This window comes from Argentina silus (genome assembly GCF_951799395.1).
Source record: "Argentina silus genome assembly, chromosome: 3".
NCBI lineage: Eukaryota > Metazoa > Chordata > Actinopteri > Argentiniformes > Argentinidae > Argentina > Argentina silus.
In genome coordinates this window covers 12,420,700-12,443,725 of record NC_139657.1, presented here as the reverse complement: position 1 = coordinate 12,443,725, position 23,026 = coordinate 12,420,700, and the positions used below count along the sequence as shown (strand labels likewise).

General features: G+C 42.5%; 4 protein-coding genes across 5 annotated transcripts; 1 reads left to right on the top strand and 3 right to left on the bottom strand.

Annotated features, from left to right (window-relative positions):
* Positions 1 to 136: 136 nt before the first annotated feature.
* On the top strand, positions 137 to 5,894 carry ighmbp2 (immunoglobulin mu DNA binding protein 2; the record flags this gene model as incomplete). The annotated part of the gene is made up of 16 exons (XM_083666090.1): positions 137 to 196; positions 808 to 890; positions 1,067 to 1,236; positions 1,458 to 1,653; positions 1,786 to 1,883; positions 2,122 to 2,285; positions 2,405 to 2,605; positions 2,794 to 2,941; positions 3,072 to 3,246; positions 3,413 to 3,595; positions 3,691 to 3,809; positions 3,933 to 4,027; positions 4,117 to 4,240; positions 4,357 to 5,208; positions 5,328 to 5,524; positions 5,694 to 5,894. The coding sequence occupies exons 2-16, from the start codon at positions 814 to 816 to the stop codon at positions 5,892 to 5,894; spliced, it is 3,000 nt and encodes a 999-aa protein (XP_083522216.1). The 5' UTR covers positions 137 to 196; positions 808 to 813.
* On the bottom strand, positions 5,886 to 9,097 carry LOC310801903 (zinc-binding protein A33-like). Its single transcript, XM_083666092.1, has 6 exons — positions 8,653 to 9,097; positions 7,724 to 7,819; positions 7,395 to 7,625; positions 7,262 to 7,284; positions 7,052 to 7,170; positions 5,886 to 6,792 (listed from the first exon to the last, which is right to left on the bottom strand). The coding sequence occupies exons 1-6, from the start codon at positions 9,046 to 9,048 to the stop codon at positions 6,245 to 6,247; spliced, it is 1,413 nt and encodes a 470-aa protein (XP_083522218.1). The 5' UTR covers positions 9,049 to 9,097; the 3' UTR covers positions 5,886 to 6,244.
* A 2,642-nt stretch (positions 9,098 to 11,739) lies between these two features.
* Positions 11,740 to 19,036, bottom strand: rapsn (receptor-associated protein of the synapse, 43kD; the record flags this gene model as incomplete). 2 transcript variants are annotated; one of them, XM_083667348.1, is made up of 8 exons in its annotated part: positions 11,740 to 12,911; positions 13,351 to 13,550; positions 13,658 to 13,711; positions 13,914 to 14,036; positions 14,274 to 14,372; positions 15,723 to 15,881; positions 17,454 to 17,792; positions 18,812 to 19,036. In XM_083667348.1, the coding sequence occupies 8 exons, from the start codon at positions 19,034 to 19,036 to the stop codon at positions 12,839 to 12,841; spliced, it is 1,272 nt and encodes a 423-aa protein (XP_083523474.1). In that variant the 3' UTR covers positions 11,740 to 12,838. The 2 variants fall into 2 exon arrangements, with proteins under 2 accessions (XP_083523474.1, XP_083523475.1); XM_083667349.1 differs by lacking the exons at positions 13,658 to 13,711; positions 13,914 to 14,036 and having other exon boundaries at positions 18,812 to 19,003.
* A 1,270-nt stretch (positions 19,037 to 20,306) lies between these two features.
* Positions 20,307 to 23,026, bottom strand: kbtbd4 (kelch repeat and BTB (POZ) domain containing 4). Its single transcript, XM_083667421.1, has 4 exons — positions 22,552 to 23,026; positions 22,148 to 22,289; positions 21,894 to 22,000; positions 20,307 to 21,750 (listed from the first exon to the last, which is right to left on the bottom strand). Exons 1-4 carry the CDS (start codon positions 23,008 to 23,010, stop codon positions 20,890 to 20,892), a joined length of 1,569 nt encoding a protein of 522 aa, XP_083523547.1. The 5' UTR covers positions 23,011 to 23,026; the 3' UTR covers positions 20,307 to 20,889.

Genomic DNA, 23,026 nt, shown 5'->3' with positions numbered 1-23,026 from the left:
AAAGGACTTTTATTTGTGAATCAAACCTAATAAAATAGACTTACACCCCCTTTGATGTAGTGCCCATTCCAGATCAGTAGGTGGTGGTAACCTCCAATATTTCTGGTAAACTCTTTAAGAGATCCACTAACGAAGGAAAGATATGTATTTGCAAGCTGCTGAACTCAACTTGACTTATACCTGATTCAACATTCAGGTAGTTCTTTCAGGTTTGTTGTCATTCTGGAAATGGAATCATATAGGTCAGGGGACCCTTGACATTCAAACTGTATATATTGCTATGTTTATAGATGACAGCTCCTAGTGCTACAGCACACGTTAGCCATTGGTCTAGCTAGCTACCAGACCACTATCTATCCTAGCTGGTTTTGCTCACCATAGTTCCCTTTATCTCTGGCATGATTTTATATATATATATATTCTGCTATATATGGTGCATCGTTGAGAAAGTTTGAAATTAAAAAGTAAGCATGGCACTATTTGTTTTAAAAAGAAGAAATCACATCATCATGTTCACTCTAGCATAGCCTACAATGCACTTCTAGCTCAAGTCCTGGCAGTATTAACCACCAGTATAGGGGAACTGTTACACCTGTGACATTATGCACACCAACAACTATACACATTTCGGTTTAGATTTAGGGCTTTAGACATCTTCCCTTGGCCAAACATGTGTCACTGATCCTATCGTAAAAATGTCATGTTGTCAATCAGAAAAGTCATATGGGAATGTCATATGGTAAATTGAATGTTCTGGCGTCTGTAATGCTTTATTGACAGGTTATTTGCTTGTGTTATTGTTGTCAGTGAATAATGGAAGTGGAACGCTGGGTCTCCAAGACCCTTGAGCTCTTACAGGAGGAAAGGGAAGCAGAGATCGACGAGACCAGGTATGGTCCTCCACTATAGCGGAATTACAGAGGATAAGCATGTGACCATTGGCACTCTGTACCATTGCTTGAGAGAGGGCATACCTTTTAAAGCCTCTGACAATGATTCTTAAGTTCCAGAAGAACCAATACCATTTTTACTGACATTTTTACCCACTCTTGTTTTATATCTGAAGGATATGGCAAGAGAGTGTCTCTCTCAAGGGTCTTCAGAGCAAAGGAGTATGTCTGCTGAAACTTCAGATAGGAAGTCAGTCAACTGGTCTATATGGCCGGTCTATTTTTGTTCTGGAGCCAAGAAAACACATTGCTGACTCAGTTCTCCCAAGTAACAGCTTTGGACCTGGTAAGGAAGTTGAACTTTCATTTTTCACAACTAGGTCTATCATTTTCAAAATCTAATTGATTGTGACGCTTATATGTGAATGGAGGGGATTGACATGCATCCACCATGTACTGTACATCAGCTTGACATTTTTCAAAGATAGGTTAGTTTGGAATTCAGTGAGTGGATACCATTAAACCTAGGCCTATCTCTCTATATCACTGAATTGACTGTCATTACAGGGGACATAGTTGGTCTGTATGACTCAGAAGGATGCAGTCCATCCTCCCAGCTCGGCACAGGGGTGGTGACACGCATCAGCCAAACACACATAACAGTAGCCTTCGAAGACTCCCAGGAGAGTCTCAATGTCGACACGGATGCCCTCTTCAACCTCATGAAGCTGGCGAATGACGTGACCTACAGACGCATGAAAAAGTGAGTGAGAATTACAGTTTTGTATGCGCAGTCAATGCGTATCATCTGGCTTGAATACATTTATGTATTTTAAAATCCTTTCAATTACTTTTTCAGGCCATATTAATTGCAAGTGTTGTCTTTTCTCCGCAGTGCCCTGAATGCTCTGAATGGATACAGCAATGGACCAGCATCCTCTCTGATTAGTGTTCTCTTTGGCTATTCAGAACCTGGCTCTCCGTTACAAACAAGTAAGACTGCCTTTTTTAGACATCTGTATAGCATCTTTCTCCTCCCTTTTCTCATAGAATGACCCAATATTTGGCTTTCGTCACACTTGAGCTGCCTATAAACCTTGATTTCTGGTTGATTGGATCACTTTCTATTCTTACACAGTGTTCTTACACCTAGTGGTAATTCTTCAACCTCAACAGGTGATTGATCTGTTTTATGAGACTAATTGCTGATATGTCTCGCTTGTTTATATAGATAATATAGCTTTCCTCAACGCGGGACTGGATGACTCTCAGCGAGAAGCTGTGTCCTTTGCTTTATCTCAGAGGGAGGTGGCTGTGATACATGGGCCACCAGGGACTGGGAAAACTACCACAGTGGTTGAAGTCATCCTCCAAGCAATACAACAAGGCCAAAAGGTATAAAGAGATGAAGTCATAATTGGTGTTCATGAAATCAAACTTAATCATACTTACCCCCAATCATAGAATGATCCGGCGACCTTGTATGCTCATTGGGACACACTCTGTTGGTCTAGATCCTTTGCTGTGCCTCCTCCAACGTGGCTGTGGATAATCTGGTTGAGCGCTTGGCCAAGGCAAAGGCCAAGGTGCTGAGACTGGGCCACCCTGCCAGACTGCTGGAGTCCATACAGAAACACTCACTGGACGCCGTCATTGCTCACAGTGACAACACCAACATCATAGCTGACATACGCAAAGACATTGATAAAGCTTTTGTAAGTAAGCACCAGCATGATGTTAGATGTTTAACTGAGACACTTGGATCAGATGTAATGTTAATATTGTTACATGAAACACAGCCATAGATATAGATTGTCTCTTGTACAGTATAACTGATACATTACTACCACCTCCATTCATTCAGGCTTTGTTGTCAATATAATTTTCTTTGTGTATTGCCAAGATGGGAATGAAGAAGATGCGCAATAAAGGAGAACAGATTGGCCTTAAACGGGAAATCGGGGAGCTGCGAAAAGAACTGAGAACCAGGGAAACAACAGCCATCGCTCAAATCCTCAAAAGTGCAGATGTTGTTTTATCCACTAACACGGGTGAGTGATGTCCTCCAAACTTATCAGTATTGGCCCTCAACTTCGCTTAAGTAATTGGCGTGTTAGCAATAAGGACAACGGTAGTTTTAGGCCACTTTATTAAGACGCTTGACTGTGTTCCTCCACGCAGGCGCCTGTGATGACGGGCCTCTGAAACACCTGCCAGTGGGCCACTTTGATTGGGTGGTGATAGATGAGTGTGCCCAGGCTCTGGAGAGCAGCTGTTGGATCGCCCTTCTGAAAGCACGCAAGTGCATTCTGGCTGGAGACTACAAGCAGCTACCGCCTACCATTAAATCACAGGCGTAATTAAGGCTTTATATGTTGTTAACATCTCAAAGGGAACTACACAGTATATCGAAAATATGTATTCAGTTATTTGATGTATTTCACCTTATAGAGGTGATACATTTTTCAAATCTCCTAAGTAGTGACCATCCTTATCCAAGTGCATTGTGTTTGCTCTTTCAGGGCTGCATCAAAAGGCTTGTCTGTTAGTCTTATGGAGAGACTTATCCAGAAGTATGGGGACTCAGTGGTCCGGATGCTCACTGTGCAGTATCGCATGAACAGTGCAATCATGCAGTGGGCCTCAACAGAGATGTACCAGGGGAAACTGACTGCCCACAGCACTGTGGAGAAGCACTTGTTAAAGTAAGCATTCTCAGGAGAAAATAAATCTCACATCTGGTAGTCATTTGACTGAGGGTTAAGGAACACAGCCATAACATTGTCTCTCCACTGAGCAGGGATCTGCCCGGAATTGCCAGTGTAGAAGAGACCAGTACCCCTCTTCTTCTCATTGACACAGCAGGCTGTGGGCTGAGCGAAATGGAAGTCACAGATGAGCAATCCAAAGGCAATCAAGGTCAGCTTCCCTCTCCTGAATACCCCCTACAAGTCAGAATACTGCGTACAAATTCTCCCAGCAATCTCGGTGGCCTCTTTTGAGGACTTAAAGTCTAACAAACATATTCTGACCAACCCCTAGGTGAGGTAGACATTGTTGAACTACACATAAAAGCCTTGACTGAAGCTGGGGTAAAGGCCAAAGACATAGCTGTTATTGCCCCATACAATTTGCAGGTAAGTCATTGTACAATTAACTTATTAATTGTAAATGAATAAATAAGATGCAGAGGCTGATGTAAAGCTTGGTGTTGTCTGTTTTAAAGGTGCATCTTCTGCGTCAGCGGCTGTCTGCGAGGCATCCGGAGCTGGAGATCAAGTCTGTGGATGGCTTTCAGGGGAGAGAGAAAGAGGCTGTTGTGTTGACGTTGGTTAGATCAAACAGGAAAGGTAATGTATGTTATCTGTTTATGGAGCAGCATGAGAAGTGTTAATGTGTCATAAGACAATTCCTTGTGGTTTCTTTCTACAATTATACTGATGCACTTTGTGTTTTGGTCCTTCAGGTGAAGTTGGATTCCTAGCTGAAGACCGAAGGATAAATGTGGCTGTTACCCGTGCTAGACGTCATCTTGCATTAGTGTGTGACACACAGACCGTCCAGACCCATGGCTTCCTCAAGTCCCTGATCGACCACATGACTGAGCATGGAGACGTCCGGACAGCCTTTGAATACCTTCAGGACATAGTCCCACAGAACTACACCCGCGATCCCAAAGAGGCTAATGCTAACAGCTCCACATCTTTCAAGCAGAAGGCTAGGAGTCAACCTGGTAGCAAGGTGGAGTCAGGACACAAGAAACCCACTGTGAATGAGAAGAGAGAAGACAAGGGCAGAGAGGCCCGCTCAGGTGCTCGCACCACACAAAGCAGAGCCAGCCCCTCCACGCCCACAGATGAGGAACAGACAAAGAACAAATACATGGAGATCAAGGAGCAGATCCAGCGCTTTCTGAAGGACCCAGACCAGACTGAAATACAGTTCCCACCATCACTGAACTCCCATGACCGCCTGCTGGTCCATCAGGTCTCAGAGGAGCTGGGGCTGAGGCATGAGAGCCAGGGAGAGGGCAGAGACAGATGCATCACCGTCTCTAGACCACTGGCAGCAGGAGGACCTGAGGAAGAGGCTGTGGCAGTGGAACCCATACAGCCAGCAGCTGACTTGGAAGAGAAGTCTGTTCCAGAGCCCCAAGGAGGGCCCTCATCATCTCAACCCTCGTTAGATTTGAAGAGTTTACATCTGGAACGTATGCGGAGGGAGCAGCAGAAGAGGGAGGAGAATGCCCAGCAGAAGAAGCATCTAGACAGCAAAGGGCAGGCTCAGTCTGCTAAGAAGACCAAGTCCTCTGCTAAAGGTTGGTAAGACGATTAGTGATGGCCTGAGGATGAACATTTATTAAGACTTATCTGTCATTGCTTACATGTTGGTGCTGAGATTGCTTCATTTTTTGATACACCGTCATTTCTCCCCAAGGAAAGAAAACTAAAGCAGGAGCCTGTGACATTGCTGCTGCTGCTGCTGTGGATGATGACTTTGACACCCTTATTAACGCTGTGGTGAAGGCAGAAAGCGTGTGCAGTTTTGTCAAGTGTAAAGCTTCTGTGCTGATGCTAGGACAACTATGCCTGTTCTGTAACAGGCAATACTGCCTTAGTCACCACATACCTGAGGTAAGAACCATTGTTACCAGATGTAGCCATGGATAGAAAGCAAAACTGGTTTGCCCTCACTGCATTACTATATGATTGATTATCTACATTTTAATTCTGTGTCGTTAATCTTCCTGCTGCACCTGCCTGCTCTCGCTGACTCATTCAATGTGTGTTGTGAATCTTCTAGGTCCATGGCTGTGGAGACTTGGCTAAGAGCCATGCCCGGATGAGGATAAGCAAAGAGGGTGTGCTTTATGCTGGCAGTGGACACAAGGACAAGTCTGTCGATCCAAACAAAAAGGCCTATCTGCATAGAAAGCTGGATAATAAACTCAAAGACATGGCAACCTCAAGGAAAACAAAAACCAAAGAGAAAGAGAATAATTGAAATGTTTAATTCAGTCTGTGAATGACTGCAAACTATATAAAGAGGATGATCATATTTGAGCAAAATTATTAAGTTAATGCTGAATGATTTTTCCATTATTTAATGATTTAAGTGCTAGATAACTATATAACAGTTCTTATAAACACAGATGCACTCCAATACATGAGGTCCAGTAATGACTTTATTAATGAAGCAAACTATGGTGCAACCTACTGATAAACCCTGACAGTCTATATTGACAATTGTTTCATCTGTCGGGAAATAACATCCACCACATTTGTCTAAAATGTTGTCAATGAGTGTCAGCTACACTTAATGCAGAAATGGTCAACAATGTAAGCTCCTCTACATCATACATGCATAGCTATCGTCTGGGGACAAATTGTTAGTGGGGTTGAGCTTTTCCCTAACTCACACATCCCAGGTGCAAAATAGGGGAAAACTCTCTCTGTGAATTTGTCTTTGAACGTGTGTATTGGTGTTGAGTCTACGGCATTGAGGAACACCACCTTTCCTTTCTCATAGTTCAGCTCAACAGTAATGCGCTGGAGTTTCTTCTTCACTACAAGCTGAGTACGAGGAGCGGTCTGAGCCCAGTACGTGTCTCCATTACACACACCAATGACCCAGAAGCCCTCTGCTGGGTTCAGGAAGATGGTACTCTTCCTCCTGATGGACTCCCTGACCACCCCAATGTACCATTCACAGCTCTGTCCCACGTCCACAGTCCAGCAGTGTTTTCCAGAGGTGAACCCAGTGGCACCCAACACCGATATGCGGCTATTGCAGCGTTCAGGGTTGTCAGGAAGGAGTTGTTTGCTGCCGTATTGCACACTAGTGAATTCATCAGAGAACCTCAAATTGCACTGTGCTGTGTTGGGATCCAGAGTGACGGGAGCTGGAAGAAGAAGCAATGTCCACTCAACCTTACAGTCTTATTTAATACATACTGTATTTATTTTAATTTCTAGCAATTTTGTTTTCCCTGACAATCTGTGTGTTGACTACTGATTTGTAAACCGATATTCTATCAGTAGGTTGCATTGTGTATGTGGCTACAAAAAAAAAATTTTTTATATACAAGGAGTCATACAGACAAACAATGTTCTTTATCACCACATTTTGCACATGGAATTTTGGAATGGAAAGGGGCTCACCAGCGTGGACAATTTTTACCATCTTCTTCCAGATTCCAAACTTAAGTGATCCCAGATACTTTGCAACATCTATCAGAATACCTCGTATACACTCTGGCTCCCGTATGGTGTAGTTGGCCCTAGAACATGTTGGATTCATAATCAATAAAGTTCACATTTTTTAAGAAAGGGTTAGGGTTAGGGTTTCTTTAGTCGGTAAACATACTATACCTGCTCTTTGTCAGCTTGTAGTTCTGGGGGCAGAATCATGGAATGTATGTTATTGTATGTTATGTTAATGTAGTTAGAGTTATATTCTTTATTGTTTAAATGTTTCAGTACAGGAAGAACAGCAAATATGTACCTGTAAAAACAGCACATCAGTTGCTCTTAAAGCGATCTCTATCTCACTGATAGTGTCAGAGAGGACCGCAATCTTTCCTTCAATGTGCTCCAGCTTCACACACATCACCTGGGTCTTCTTGTCCTCCTCATGTCGAAGATTTGCCAATCTAGCTTTCTCCTCCTCCCATAGAAAGTGGTGTAACTTCTCAAACTCCTCCTTGATCAGTTTCTCCGTTTGGTCAGCTTGGCTCTACAGTGATACATTAATATGAAACCTTTGTTCTTAAAATGACTACTAATGATGAGTGAGTTAAATGAATTCTGGACATAAGAAAACTATAATTTTACCTTGATGTATATTTTGGTTTCTTCCCAGTCGTCTTTAGTCTTGTTTAGTAATTTCTGTTGTTTCTGTAGAGCATCTAGCTTTTTTGAGACCTCTATCTGAAATATTAGTAAAAAAAAAAAAAAGAAAAACACCCATCAGATGTTAACATGGAGCTATGAATATTGCACTTCATCACCAAGAATGTTTATTTGCAGCACTGTATTAACGCACAGGTTTACTGAAGCTGAAGCTTTAGTTTAAAAACATTACTACAATTACTTTGCAATTGGTAGGCCGACATAGTCAGTCCTGAATTAATGACCACAGTGCTGTGCCGGACACAGCCACTGGAGTAGCAGAGGCCCTGCAGCCCCCCAGCAAAAAGGTACACTAGAAATTAGAGGAAAGTGCAACTATGATGGTGCTGCATGACAATTACTGCTACAATGTGTCTTGTGTACTTTGTGCTGTTATGTTGCAGTGTTATCAACACCCTTGAACATGATGACGATGATAATACAAGTGGTCATCTCTGGTATCATGTTCTGATGATGGTGCGTGTTAGTGGTATAACTGTCTTCACACTTTTATAGTGAATGTAGTGATGAGGTCTATGCTTTTTTAAGTTGGGAGGGGGGGTGGGTCTAGAAAAAGCGATTAGCCCCAGGGCCTATGGTAGTTTTGATCCAGTCATGCTTATTTGGTCACAGCACACAAATCAAAATCTCTATAGCACTGGATGTAAGCTTTTGTGGTCAATACTTTCCTACTGTATGAGGCATTTAACTCAATGTTGATTAAAAGGAAATTCTGCTTGGTGGTGTACCAAAGTGGTATATTTTACTGTATTCTCTCCTTATATTGATTTAGAAAATGATATGTATGTGCAAAACAAAATCGATATAATATTTCCATAGAAAGTGTGGCGTATTATTGAGCGCTGTCTCACCTTTCGTTCTTTAGCTGCTTCTTCCACTGGATAGCAGTCATGGACTTTATGCTCCTTTGATGCCTGACAAACAAGACAGATTGGTTTCTCGTCATTCTGACAAAAAAGCCTCAGCTTGTCATTGTGAAGAACGCAACGTTCCTCTGTGTTCTCGTATATCTTCTGCTGTTTCAAAGTGTCCACTGCTATCTTTAGTGCCAGATTGATAGGAGGCCTCTCTGAGACTGACATTGTACGGCACACAGGGCATTCTCGACATCTCTTCCATTCCCAGTGTTTCTGTAAACAAGCTTTGCAGGAGTTATGGCCACATTTCAGGACAACAGGAAGGACGAACAGTTCACAGCACAACGGACAGAGCAGGTCCTCCTCAGAAAATGAAGCTCTTGCTGCCATTAGACTACTCTTCCACCAACCTCACCGTTCTCACTCAAGATAGAATGCATGTTCTGCTCTAAATGCTGTCGATGGTGAGGTGGACCTTTGTCAGTGTTGACAGACTGGATAAACTGGTTCAGTACACATTACTGTACATGAGCTAACTACTTAACTTCCTCATTGTTAATATCATGCATAAGATCTAATCCAGTAACTCATAAATCATTGTAATGCTTGGAATGAGATGAGGAATAGTACCAAACACGTGTGATACTGGTGGTGATACATTTAGAGTGATGATACATTAGTGAGAAACAAAGATATCTTGCAGTAGTTAGGTAAGACAGAGAGAAATCACTTGCAATGCAGTTAGGATACATATTTTTATTTAAATAATTCCATAGAAAAGCTGCATGTACAGTACATGGTATATAGTGTCTGTCCCCTCGGTTCCTGAAGTGGAGTTTTACCAAATATTATCATTTGATATGTTGTCCTTACTTTCTATTTTCATGTGTTGAGTACATTCTTATGAACTCATAGCTCAGCCATTTATAAGTGATTGTCATCATACAGATCCAAAGTTAGTGATTAGTGATCTTTAGAGTTTCAAGCTATCATTTATGATGATAACTTCCTCTGATCCCTAAAAATAAGGAATAATATGTCACATTATGATATTTGGTAAAATTCCCTGATCACAGTTCTACATTTTAAAAAGGACTTGGGTTGACCTTGAAGGCATGGTATGGAGAAAGACAAGCAGAGGTAGTTTAAACCATTGAAAGAACAGTTTCTTCTAAGGTTATCAGCAATAGCAAATAGCTATTAGGCTCAAATCATATTCATCGTCTTAGGGAAAGCAAGTGGATATGAAAATATAGTAGGTAAAAGGTCAAACAGTCAAACAAAGTTCTCTACAAATATTATTTCTACCAAATTAGTATCTGTAAATGGGGTGATGTGCCGCATGTAAGCCTTCAATCAGGGTAGAATATATAACAAATTGAAGAAGAAAAAAGGTTCCAAAATAAAATTGGGAGAATTTATGTGCTCTAGTGTATGTTCAATAGCTTTCTGCATCAGGTGCAAGGGGCTAGATCAGAACATAATGAGACAGTGCTGTCCAATAGTAGAAAGACAAGGTCAAGACTGAATAGACTGCTGTACGCTTTATTGATAGAGAGGGATTTAATACAAGTATTTACGTCTCAAGGTTACTCATCACAAACTTAGCTTACTGAACCACCTCTGCTAAATGGACAGCACTTTCTCATTGTATGCAAGTTATTATTACAGTTAGTAGCTGATTAGTTTATATAGGGACATCCAAACACCAACATAATAAAATAATTAACATATTTCAAATGTTTCATAAAAAATCTTATTTGGGGTAAAACGGCTGCCTGTAATGACTCATGGTTTGACTAACGCTGTATGTTTGGTTTCTTGAATGTATTCCTTACATATAAATCCTGGTTATGTTGCAAAATCCTTCACCATACAAAGCTGCCTTATTGCCTGGGCTGAAATCCTTAGGATAACCCCACGCTTGCCAATGTGAAGAGGGAACCTATCAACATTCTGTCTTAGGGATCTAGAGTCTTAGAGATCCAGTATGTAGTTTTGCATGTTGCTGCCCCCGCTGGCCACACTGAAAATTTGAATATGTGCATATGCTATGTTTTCTGATAGAGCCAAACATGTGCATATCCTTGTAAACATACCAAACGTGGAAAAAGCCACATAAAGGCCAGTGTCCTATCCGATAACAGGTTTTAGAAAACGCTTTGTTTTAACTAATACAGCACTCTTCACTAAACGTTTTTCATCATATGATCTACAAACTACATACTGGACCTTTAAGCTGATAAATAAGGGCGACTAAAATGAAATGAATACCGTAAAATGAGTATGTGGATAGCTCTCAAAACATGTTGAAAATCTGTAAGAAAATTGTGATAAACAATTACAAAAATATGGAAATCAATAAATAAATAAAAAGTCATCATGTCTGTGCATACAGTGACTCTCCATAATCAAATCCATATATGAATCAAGTATTTGTTTACTACATGCAATTACTATCCACATGGTGTTACAGGGGTCAGTTTCCCGAAAGCTTAAGTAGTATTTAATTTCTCACGGCAACACCGCTGCAAAACCGCAAGAGAGTAGCAATTATAAAATCAGTGTTTAAAAGTCAATCTTGTATGCATGAACTAATGAACTTTTCTGGTCTAGATGGGGAGTGGGCCTGGATTGTCAAAAGAAAAAAAGTACTACTTTAGTTATGAAGCTTTCGGGAAACCGACCCCTGCTGTTTTCCATAACTGTTGTATCTTTAATTACCATGCCTCCTCTTTTCAAACAAATCCTGTTGATAAATATTGTCTGAATATTTCACCATCCTAGCCTCGGATGTTACCCTTATAACAGTAAACATTCATTCAACAGTATCAATTATATTTACATGACAACAAAAGTCAAAATACAGTACTATCACAGAAATACATGAGAATAATAAATACCTTGCAGTTTATTTTTGAACATGCAATAGTGATTGGTCAGACAAGATCGTTTCCCACTAATATATAAAGTTACCCTTCTCAACAATCATTTGACTTCAAATGCAACAAATTCTTAATGTTAGACTCAAACAAACCTTTTTTCCAGAAATAAATGATAAATAAATAAATAAATGCTGGATAGAATAGGAATTTATACTGATAACACAATGTGTGTTGAACTGTTCCTTAATCACGTAGAATAAGGGAAAGAGCTGCATACCCCTGTAGTTTGGTAAAGACATACTAGTTTTTAGTTTTGTTAAGATATTTATAAAATGCTCCACCTAAATCAAACAATTTAAAAGTAGACTCTGGGATATGATGTCATGCCCGTGAAAAGCACAACTTTCATCAAATATTTTTTTCTATACCTAAAGTAAACAGCTGCCTGGATGAGAACCAAAGATATTTTAATTCTACCGGAGATGATCACAACTGCACAACAAAACGTGATACATGGGCTCTGTCGCAACACGCTCTATTCTCTAGTGTGTTGCATCTCCGGTTTTGAAAATCTCTGGCAGCGTCGCCCCACTCGTTTTTGCTATGACGTCATATCCCAGAGCTTATCTTTAAACAAGTAAAAGTATATCACAAACATTCTATAAGTTGATATACTATATCTCTTATTCATCCTCGTGTTTGAAACCATTAAAAAGATAGAGTATTATAAAACATATGGCTGGTCACTGCATCTCATTTAACATTAAAAAGGGTTTATCTAAAAGAAAATGTGGTGAATATACCCTGTGGCCAAGATCCCGATGATTTAATTGAATTCCAAACAATTGTCTTTTAACATATAGTCTGAACATGACAATGAAATCCTCCAGTGGCTACAGAGGAGAACATTATAATACAAAAGCTTATCTGACTGATCCAAGTTTATTTCTAACTGGATTCCAAAACAGATGGCCATGAAGAGGCATTACTTCATCAGCACTCCAAAATACAAAATATACAAAATAAACTGTATGATTACCAGTTTATACTTGTACCTTCCTTTTCTGTACAAAAGCAGTAGTGACCTCTACAGTGGTCTTAGTACTGATGTCTGTCCTCACACTGGGGGAGTTAGTTCCGTTGTGCATCCTCTGTGCAGAGCAGTGAGTGATCAGACTGCATGCCTTCATTGAGCACATCCAGGGGCCCTCAGTGCTAACAGGAGTCTATGTGATTGAGGTTGGGGCATCATGGAGTGTCCTGCAGGTCCATGGCAGGCACACAGCCGCATACCCTCACACGAATCCAGGCTTCATAGAGGAACGACGACATTTAGGGCAGCCCTTTGTCCCATTTGTCTGCAGGCATCTGAAGGGGTAAAATACCCTAAGTTAACATTAACAAACTCTCTAAATGTCTTCAGAGCATTTTAGCAAACCACTCTGAAAGGCATGAATTGCACACTAGGCATGATTTTTACAGAAAGTGTGCATTTTGTCTCTATTGACAGCTCAATGAGTATTGATAAACATTATGCCAGAACAAAAATATAAAATTGTCCTCTGCTGTTAAACTGGAAAATCTCATATTTTACATACGTAAGTTATATAGTATGCCTAATACAGGGGAGGCTGGTGGAGGCTGACATCGGAGGATGGGCTCATTGTATGCATGGAATGGAATGAGGAACGTGTGGAGGAGTTTTATACCATTCCTCATTCCATTCCATGCATTACAAGGAGCCTGTCTTTCGATTTCTACCTCCACTAGTGTCCCCTGGCCTAATATGTTGAGCAAGAGCACCCACTTGAGGTGGAAGATATGGGAACATGGCAAGGACTGCAGCTGTTGGTTCTTCTCCCCGATGGACTCGCCACACATTCCACAATAGAGCTCCAGCTCCTCCACACACTGCAGGAACTTGACCACCTGCTCCCTGAGCTCCTCCTGCTGCTCCTTGCTGCGGTAGATCCCCTCGCTCAGGCAGTGCACCTTCAGTGTTAGGAGCTAGGAGACACAGGTAGAGGGAGAGTCAACACAGGAGAGGACATAACTTCACATGCTAATAATGATGATTTATTATTAACTTGGGGAATAGCTGCACAGTACTGTACCTTGGTGCCTAAAGCCTCAGCCAACTCCTGTGCTCGTTGCAAAGAATAAAGAGCCTGGGAGATAGATGGAAGGCCAGGTACATCATCAACAGGAGCATTGTTGAGATACTGAGTGTACCTTCATTTCAGTCACTCATGTAAATCAATATAATCATGAAATGTCATCATCAAATTGTACATACTGTATGCAAGCCATGTGCTGCAGAATGCTTGTGTCTGTAAGAGAGATTAATGTGATCGTAATACATCAACCAACCTTGCCTAGTTCTTTCTGTTGGAGCCAACACTTCCCAACTCCCAGGCAGACCTGTGCTTGTCCAAGGCGATTTCCAATCTCTGTCATAATAAACATTGAGGATTCATAGCGAGGGGAGGCTTTCTGGAGAGAGGATGAAAGAGCACATATCAAAGCGAAGCTTCAACTAACAGGATATTTTGGTGTTCTAAATAACGTACAGTGTTTATTAGGAATGTTACTATAGATATTTATCTTGTGAAGGACCTACTGAGAACTTGCTGAGCTTCTGAGATCCTAGCATTAGGCTCAATATCTCATACATGAACATGACATCACACTATGTTCCTAACTGAACATTCAGGACTAGTGTCACCGTACATCAATGTCGTTTCTGCAGCGGTGAATATCAGCAAAGTTTAGTAAGCACAGAGCCTGAAGAGGACGATCCCCATGCTGAAGAGCAATCTTCATGGATTCCTGTGGAGCACATGAGTTACACTTTAGAGTGACATGCCTCTCAAACCAATCCACAACTGACCTTTAGCCCCCTTGTTTTACTCTCTGAGGTCAAAATCACCACAGCTGTTTTTCTTTGCTATAGAAGTTCAGGGGGACAGTGCATTGTCTTTTTATGAATGGATGAATAGTTCTGATCTGATCTTTTTTAATCACCAACTAGCTAGAGTTATAACATACACTCACCGGCCACTTCATTAGGTACACCTGTTCAACTGCTCGGTAACGCAAATATCTAATCAGCCAATCACATGGCAGCAACTCAATGCATTTAGGCATGTAGACATAGTTAAGACGACCTGCTGAAGTTCAAACCGAGCATCAGAATGGGGAAGAAAGGTGATTTAAGTGACTTTGAACGTGGCATAGTTGTTGGTGCCAGACGGGCTCGTCTGAGTATTTCAGAAACTGCTGATCTACTGGGATTTTCACGCAGAACCATCTCTAGGGTTTACAGAGAATGGTCCGAAAAAGAGAAAATATCCAGTGAGCGGCAGTTCTCTGGGCGAAAATGCCTTGTTGATGCCAGAGGTCAGAGGAGAATGGCCAGACTGGTTCGAGATGATAGAAAGGCAACAGTAACTCAAAGAACCACTCGTTACAACCAAGGTATGCAGAAGACCATTTCTGAATGCACAACACGTCGAACCTTGAAGCAGATGGGCTAAAAAGGGGGTCCAACCCAGTACTAGCAAGGTGTACCTAATGAAGTGGCCGGTGAGTGTATATTTGCTATATGTATTGTACAGTTCTGACACAACCATCTGTAGCTACTGATGGAAAAACTGAGACATCATTGCCATTGTTTTTACTCACTGATTCTGTACTTGGACTGTGGCATTTGAAGTATGACAGGATGAATACATTATGTAGCTAAATGTATTCCCCAGAAGTGCTAAATCTGAAACCCTCCCCTGCTGCTCAGCTTCTACACTAAGACTTTTGCAGTCCAAAGCAATGACATCAAGTTATTTGTTTCCACAGTACATAATTAGAACAGAGTTAAGACTAAAGCCACTCTCTTCATTAACACTTCAAACCAGCACCTCACTGAGCATATTTTCGTCAGGGTTTAAGGCCCCGGTACAACAGACCAACTGCCAGCTGCACCTGTCAATAGCACAGTGGTCTATCTCCAGCCCCAACATCACACACAGCCCTGGAGTCACGGTATATACAGCACCAAGGTGGTTGGTAAACCAACTGCCATCTTGATTTGTTAGAAGACCTACTGTACTTGTCTTTTTTGCTGATAAATCCTATCATTGAGGTCTGGGCCGGAGTTGTCTCTGAGACACTAGTAAACAATACCTCACAGCATTCCATGGCATCTGGCAGGCGATCCAGCTTCCTGTAGGCCACAGACATGTGGTACTGGCTCATAGCGCGATACTTCAAGCTCCAGCCCTTGCCGTAGTCGTTGACCAGCTCTGCTGCTTTGCAGGGAAAGAACAGGGCTTTCTCATAGTCCTGCCAAGACACATGTACAGTAGAAGTGAGGCAGTATCTATCTAACACTGTCTATCTAACTAACAGACAATAGCATCCATTACAAATGATGTCCCTCTTCAGATACAACACCAAGATATCTGACACTACATTATTGATATGCACTTTACTTCCTCTAAGTGTTCTATCTTTGGACATTAGTTTACTAGTAGGAATTCAATTAAGGATCGGTGAGCATTTCAAAGACTTAGGGAGCATATTCTATTTTTTGTTTCACAAAGTAACTTGACATATGAGTGCATTCTTTGAACACCACCTCATCACAACCTCATTGAAACCAATCCTCCCTGGGAATCCAGGGATTAGTCTGACAAATCTCCAGTGTCAAGGGGACAACAATCCACAAGCCTATGTCTGGCCTACCTTGATCAGTCAGCCTCTGCAGTGCAAGACATGCTGCATGATAACTGTTGTCAATGTTTGATTGGTGTTATTATACTGCTGAAAACATGACTGTGCTGTGCATGAACAGGTCACACTTTACATTAAAAACATGAAGTTAGCCCTATCTCTGTGTAGTGACACTGTAGTTACAGTGCTTCAGTTACAACATTGTATTTACATGCTGTTACGTAGTACATTACTAATCTGTAATAACATAGAGTGGAATTACATGTAATGGAGATGGCAGGTTGTGTTATTGTGCATGAAGGGCTGTTCCTTACAGGTCCTTATTCAAGTTGTGTAATAACACAACCCTCTTAAATACATATACCATATCATTGCCTAATTATTATGTAACAAATAAAATGTAACCAAAAAAAAAAGTATTTATATTGTGCAATTTAGTTTAGATGTATTTTAGCATTTAGTATGTTATTGTATATTATATGTGTGTTAATTGTATATTGTGCATGACACTTTTGAGGCCCTGTGCATACCAGACATTTCACTGCTCTGCTCACAGACAATAAACCCACTTTGACTTTGACTTTGACTTTTGTTACTGCAGTGCCACTACACAGGTATTGGGGCAACTTAATGTACTGTAAAGTGTTACCGAACATCACACTGACTAGGAACTTACCTCAGATCTTAACTGAGTTTCTACATGAGTAGTCAGGAAATTAAGGCCTTCTCTGAGAGCAGCATAGAGAAACTTAAGAGGAGCCCAACACTAGGGGCCCCAATTTGATTCAGCAAATAGTGCTGAACAGAGCAAAAACTCTCTATCTCAATTTTCTCTCAGCCTCTACTCTCAGCCTCAATTTTCCCAATTTTTGGACATGCAAATTGGGGCCCTAGGGGTTCTTGCATTTGATCACAATCACTAGACCATCACTACTATCATCCCACAGGCCAAGTTTGTATCACCTTGAAATAAAACGCTCTTTAAAGTCAGCAATAGCATTTCAGATTTAGAGATATCAGCAGTTTATATCAAACACGCACTTTGATAAGGACAGCAGGAAACACATACTGGTTCCTTTACCACAATCACATCCTTCCGTTGTGCTCTGAACTCTACTCCTCAATAAAAAGTGTGATAAAAACACAACCAGTAAACTTGTGCTTTGCTCCTTGACACTGTACCTTGAGCTGGACGTAAAAGTTCCCCAGACTGCAGCAAACTCGGCACTCGAGCATCTTGTCGTCATTGTTATGTGCGTACCGAAGGGCCTTCTCATAGCTCTCCAGGGCCTTCTGGAAGACACTGAGGCCCAGGAAGGCATTGCCCAAGCTCAGACACACCTGACCATTCAGCTGTAGGCTGACAGTGGTGCCCTGCATGTTCAAGCAGGTCTTACAGTATGAGACTGTTTTCTGGTAATCACACAACTTCTCATTACTGCGTGCCATGTTCAGGTAGCCCTCTGTCAAGAAGTCTGGGTCCTCCATCTCTCTAGCTGTGTCGATCTGGGCCAGAGCATGCTGTAGGCACAAAGGGTAGGTGAGTTAAAGGATTGAACAAAGATAAAAGTTGGCAAATACCACTGTGAATATTATATATCAAAATAACAAGTTAAACAGGATAGAATTATGGAATTTATTAAATGCTGTAATCTACAGTAAATCAATAAATAGATTTGGCAAAATATTTGAGACCTAAGTTAAAGTGGGAGGCTCTCCAGTTTTTGGGGGGCATGGTAACTTGTTAATGAAGTCCTCATTAAGCAGTGGGTAGGGAGACGGGGTGAGTAAGGATGTTTATGTCAACAAAACGCCCCACATAGAAGCTCAGGTTGCAAGGCGCTCACTTTGCTCCATATCCTGCGGAAGCCACAAATTAACCCATGGTACTCAAGATTAAACTAGGATAGCAAAGGAGCCCAAGAGGAAACCCTTGATACAGTACAGTGGAGGCTGGTGGAGGTAGATATCGGCGGACGGGCTCATTGTAATTCATGAAATGGACTGAGGAATGGTATCAAAGAAGTGTGTTTCATACAATTCCTCATTCCATCCCATGCATTACAGTGAGCCTGTCCTCCGATTTCTACCTCCACCAGCCTCCACTGATACAGTACCATTACATGGTTATTTGAATGTTATTGAAATGTTGCCACAAAAGAGTTACAGGATGTTGCCTTTCTCTCTCCCTTCCTGGCACCCATGATGACACATATAATTAATGAGAGCAGCATCCCCTCATCAGATAGCTCATCCACAACCCCACTGAAGCCTCCCTATAATCTGAGTGAACATAAACCTATATTCTCGTTTAACCTTCATATGGTAATCACAAAGAGTCAAAGAGAGGACAATACAAGACATTTAAATACATATGTACAGCATGGATCAAATGATCATATCATCTTAACCCTAACCTCTCTCAATACCAAAAATTCCAACTGAAAACCCCAATAGAATCCACCAATAGTTCTAGTATCCTCACAGAGAGTAGAGCACAATGGACATGGGTTTAAACAGTGTGAAGGGACTCTTCTTACCTTGAGCATCTCTCTATACATCCCCATCTCCGAGTGGGCTGTGATTAGACAACCCAACACGCGAAACTTCCCCCCAGGATCCGAGGTCTTCTCCAACACCTTCGTCCACACATGCAGGGCTTTGTCCGTCTGGTTGGACTGATACAGCTTTAGGCCCTTCTCTATCTGCTGCTTGGTTTGGTCCTGGCCCATCTCTGCTACAAGGTGCCTCATAAAAATATTCATCCGTTTAGGTGGTTTGCTTTCAGTGGAGGAGCAAGAACATAAATCCTCGCCATGCACAGATTACGTCTCAAAAGAGCCCTGTGAAGATGATCCTCTGAGAGCTCTGAGCCAGGAGGCCTCCCAGATCCAGCTCTTTCAGCTCCGGGTACGATGGGACGGGAGAGAAACTGGATCCACCACATTAAAGGAGCAACAAACAAAGACCTTCATTGCTCATCACTTAGGGGAGAGATGGAGGGTGAGGCAAACGTGTTCCTCCGCTCAACCTAACAATGATCTCCCTCACCTTTAAGTATTCACTCGTCCCCTTTAGAATTCTGCTCGAAAAACGCTAAAGAAACACGTCTACGCTCGAAGTGCTAGCAGTGATATCCCAGAATATCTACTCCTTCCACACCCCAGCGAAAGGAATTCTCAGTGCCCCTGCTTCCACCCCCCCACCACCTCCCTCCCCGTGCTGGCGCTACAGCAGATGGCCTTGTCACTCTGGACCATGTGTCCCAGCAGGATTCCTGCTCTGCCCTCTGAAAAGTCCCAAGGTCACAACAGCCTCTTACATGTCTCTCCTCACACAAAAAACACAACCCTTGGACCAAACGCTGCAGTAAAATGCTAACATCACAACACTTTATACAGAGAAAAATACACCCACAAATGGATCTGACCTCAGTCTCTCTCATGTGGGTCTGTGAACTGTGAGAAGCGGCTATAAACAGAGTTATTTCACAACATTGAGGTGCTGCATGTCAAACGGTGCTCGTAGTGGCTGGCAATTCCTGTGGGTGGGCCTTATGGAGGGACATACAGTATGTGCCCCTACAACCCCCACCCCTCACCTCGGCGTCAGCAACTGATGCTCAGAATAGTTCACAAAGTCCGACATGTTACTGAGCTTGGGTTTCAGCTGCACAGACTCCTGAAACACATCAATGGGATCCGACCATTGGCCACTCCAGTGTAGCCCCCCCCCCGTCCCCTTTTACCCTCTACAGGGATACAAATAGGCTCTTTTATCGCCTTGCCATTCACAAGATGCGTTACCTTTCCCAAGATAAATCTCTAAGGTTAAAAGTCATGTTTTTGTCATTGCATAACTCCTTGCGTTAACACAAAGCATAGGCTAGAAACTCAACGCGGTAACAGTTAAACATCACTGTCCACAAGGCTAGTAGCTTCATAATATCAGAACATCTTTCAACAGCTAATTCATCAAAAGAGATACACACATTTACTGTATAATTGATACATTTAATGTACATGAACAGCAAGAAAATACAATTTTAGGACAAGAAGTCATGGAAAGTTACAAAGAGTTACAAAACATCCCCAATGGTCCTGTGTATGCACACCAACTGGATTTTACATTCATTTTTAGACACAATAAGCTACAACACCTTATACTGTAGTGCTAATCACAATATTGTTCTTCTTATGTAGACCAGTAACAATGACTGTCACAATGATAACTAAAGATTATATCAGATATTTTGTGTTTGCGGAAAGTGGACCTCCCATAGTGAGCCCATTACACTGACACTGGTGAAATGGAAAATATGATGTGATTTTGAAGCTGTTCATGCGTGTGGCAGAAAACAGGCAGGGCACAGTTCAGTATCTGTAACACCACTAATTGTAACCAAAAATGTTTGACTGTGATTCTTACAAATAAGAGACATTGTAACCCACCTATAAAAGGATGCTACAGGAGCTGTTACTGTGTTCTTACGGTTGGATAAGGACGGAAGATTTAAACCACAACACCTACAACAAAACCAATACATTTGTAGGAAAACAAACAGTCTAACATGATTTCCAACAGTGAGGTCTGCCATCAACAACCATGAATGAAACGTTTAGGCCAATATGAACTGCCAGTTTGTGAGGAGAATTTTGATCCCCCTGATGACAGTGACGACAGAGGTGGCGGGGTTGAACTTTAACGTGTTCGCGTCACCCTTTTTGCACTTGTCCCTGAAGACGTATATGCAGCCATTACAGCTGGCCACCTTCCAGAGAGAGGGCACACAGCTCCACACCTCAGGGAAGCGCAGGCGCGTGAAGCTCTCCAGCAGAGGGTTGTAGCACACTAAAGAGTCCCCCTCAGCCACTACAAAGATCAGGTCCATGTGGGCCGTAGCGTGCATGCAGCCAGCAAAGGGCAGCATGTAGGGCTTAATCTGGCACTTCTGAGTGGCTGTGTCAAAGCACTGGATGAGGCGGGAGGGCTTGGTGAAGAAGTCCATGTCGTTTTCCTCCCCTCCCAGCAGGTAGATGGTACCTCCCAGGTTAACCCCTGCCGCCCCAGACACAGCCGTGTCCAGCTGGCTGGTCTCTGTCCACATGTTGTCCTTGACGGTGTAATATATGACAGCGTTGGATAGTGTGTCCTGCAGGGTTTTGCCCCCTAAGGAGTAGATGGTATCCTCGCTGGACACTGACACCATGGTGTGATGAAGGCGGTCTCTGGGCAATGGGGCACAGCGCTCCCAGTCCATAGTATGCATGTTGCACTTCCACATGCGACGGGGGATGGAGCCGCCGACTACGTACAGGTCCCCTCCGTGCTTACAGGCCGCAGTGATCTGGTGGCACAAGCTGTTCTGGCCGCTCACGCTGATGGCATCATCCTCATCGCAGTGGAGTGACACAGCCAGCGAGTGTGTGCGTGTCTCTTCCTTCCCTATCAGGTAGATGTGGACATTTTCGCCGATTTCCTGTTGGTCGAGGAGAGGATTTAGAGACAAAGAAAATAAATCACAAAATGGAAATACTACTGAACATTTCTTTCATCTATGGTACCATAAAGGAAGATGGGCCAGCTTTGTGTTTACTTTTTGTTTTTTTAAATATAATTTACCTTTAGGCTCTCCTGAAGAACACTAGCGAACTCCTCTCTCTCCACCCTGTTGTGATTTATCCAGGACTGAATGGACGTGGTTGGGTTCTGAGAGGTTGGGACTCCATCTGCAACAAGCAAAGTAAAGGTCTCACACATCACAGCATGACTCTGCTGCATCTCAAGTCTAAAGACAAGCAGTCGACATATAGAACACATTGTTGGTATGCATGCAGCTGAGGTGGGAGGAGTAGCCTATAGGATGGATCACAAACCTTTTAAAATGTCCAAGAGCAGGCAGAGGGGCAGGTTGAGGAATTCTTCAGTCTGATGTAGCTGAACCAGATGGATTTTAGCACAATGCTTAGCAGCAGTGTACAGCTCCTGGTCACTGTGTCTGTCTGCCAACCACATCACCTGGAGAGGGAGGAAAGAGTGACCAACTGAATAACTGAACACCGCCAGCAGTGCTGATGAATGTGTACGTCCGACAACCACATGGCAGAAAGATGTAGGCTACACAAGCTACACTGACAGGATAACATACTTTGACAGATTTCACACCTAGGCTAATTATGTTCATGACGTTAACAGAAATAAGAGCATAATAGTGCATTCATACATTCAAATGCAATGATTTGTTGACGTATGACCCATGATGTGTAAACTAGCCAATCACCTGCAGGCAATTCTTGACCTCCACTGTGCGTGAGAGGAAGCGGGAGCATTCCTCAAACAGGGCAGTTAACTGGTACATGTCTGACATTTCATAGGTGTCCTGGAGGTCTTCCACCCTCAGTTTGATGGTTCCATGATAAATGTAGTCGACTAGCAACTGGAAGACTGATGCACTGACATCCTTCAGTTCAATGCAGCGGTTGTGGGCCTCTTTCAGATTGGAGGTGAACATAGAGCGGAAGAAACTACTCTGGGCTGAGAGCACCAGGCGATGCAGGTTGAACTCCTTGCCATCCACTGTGATGTTGACATCAGCAAACAATCCATCCTCTAGGCACAGGTCCATGATGCTCTTCACCACCCTGCTGGAGTGGGAGCGGTCGGTAAAGGTGTATCCCAGGAAGTAGTTCTCATCTCCCACAGAGCCCCCCACACTGAGTCCATCCTCACTGGACTCCATCTCATCTGTAGGTTAG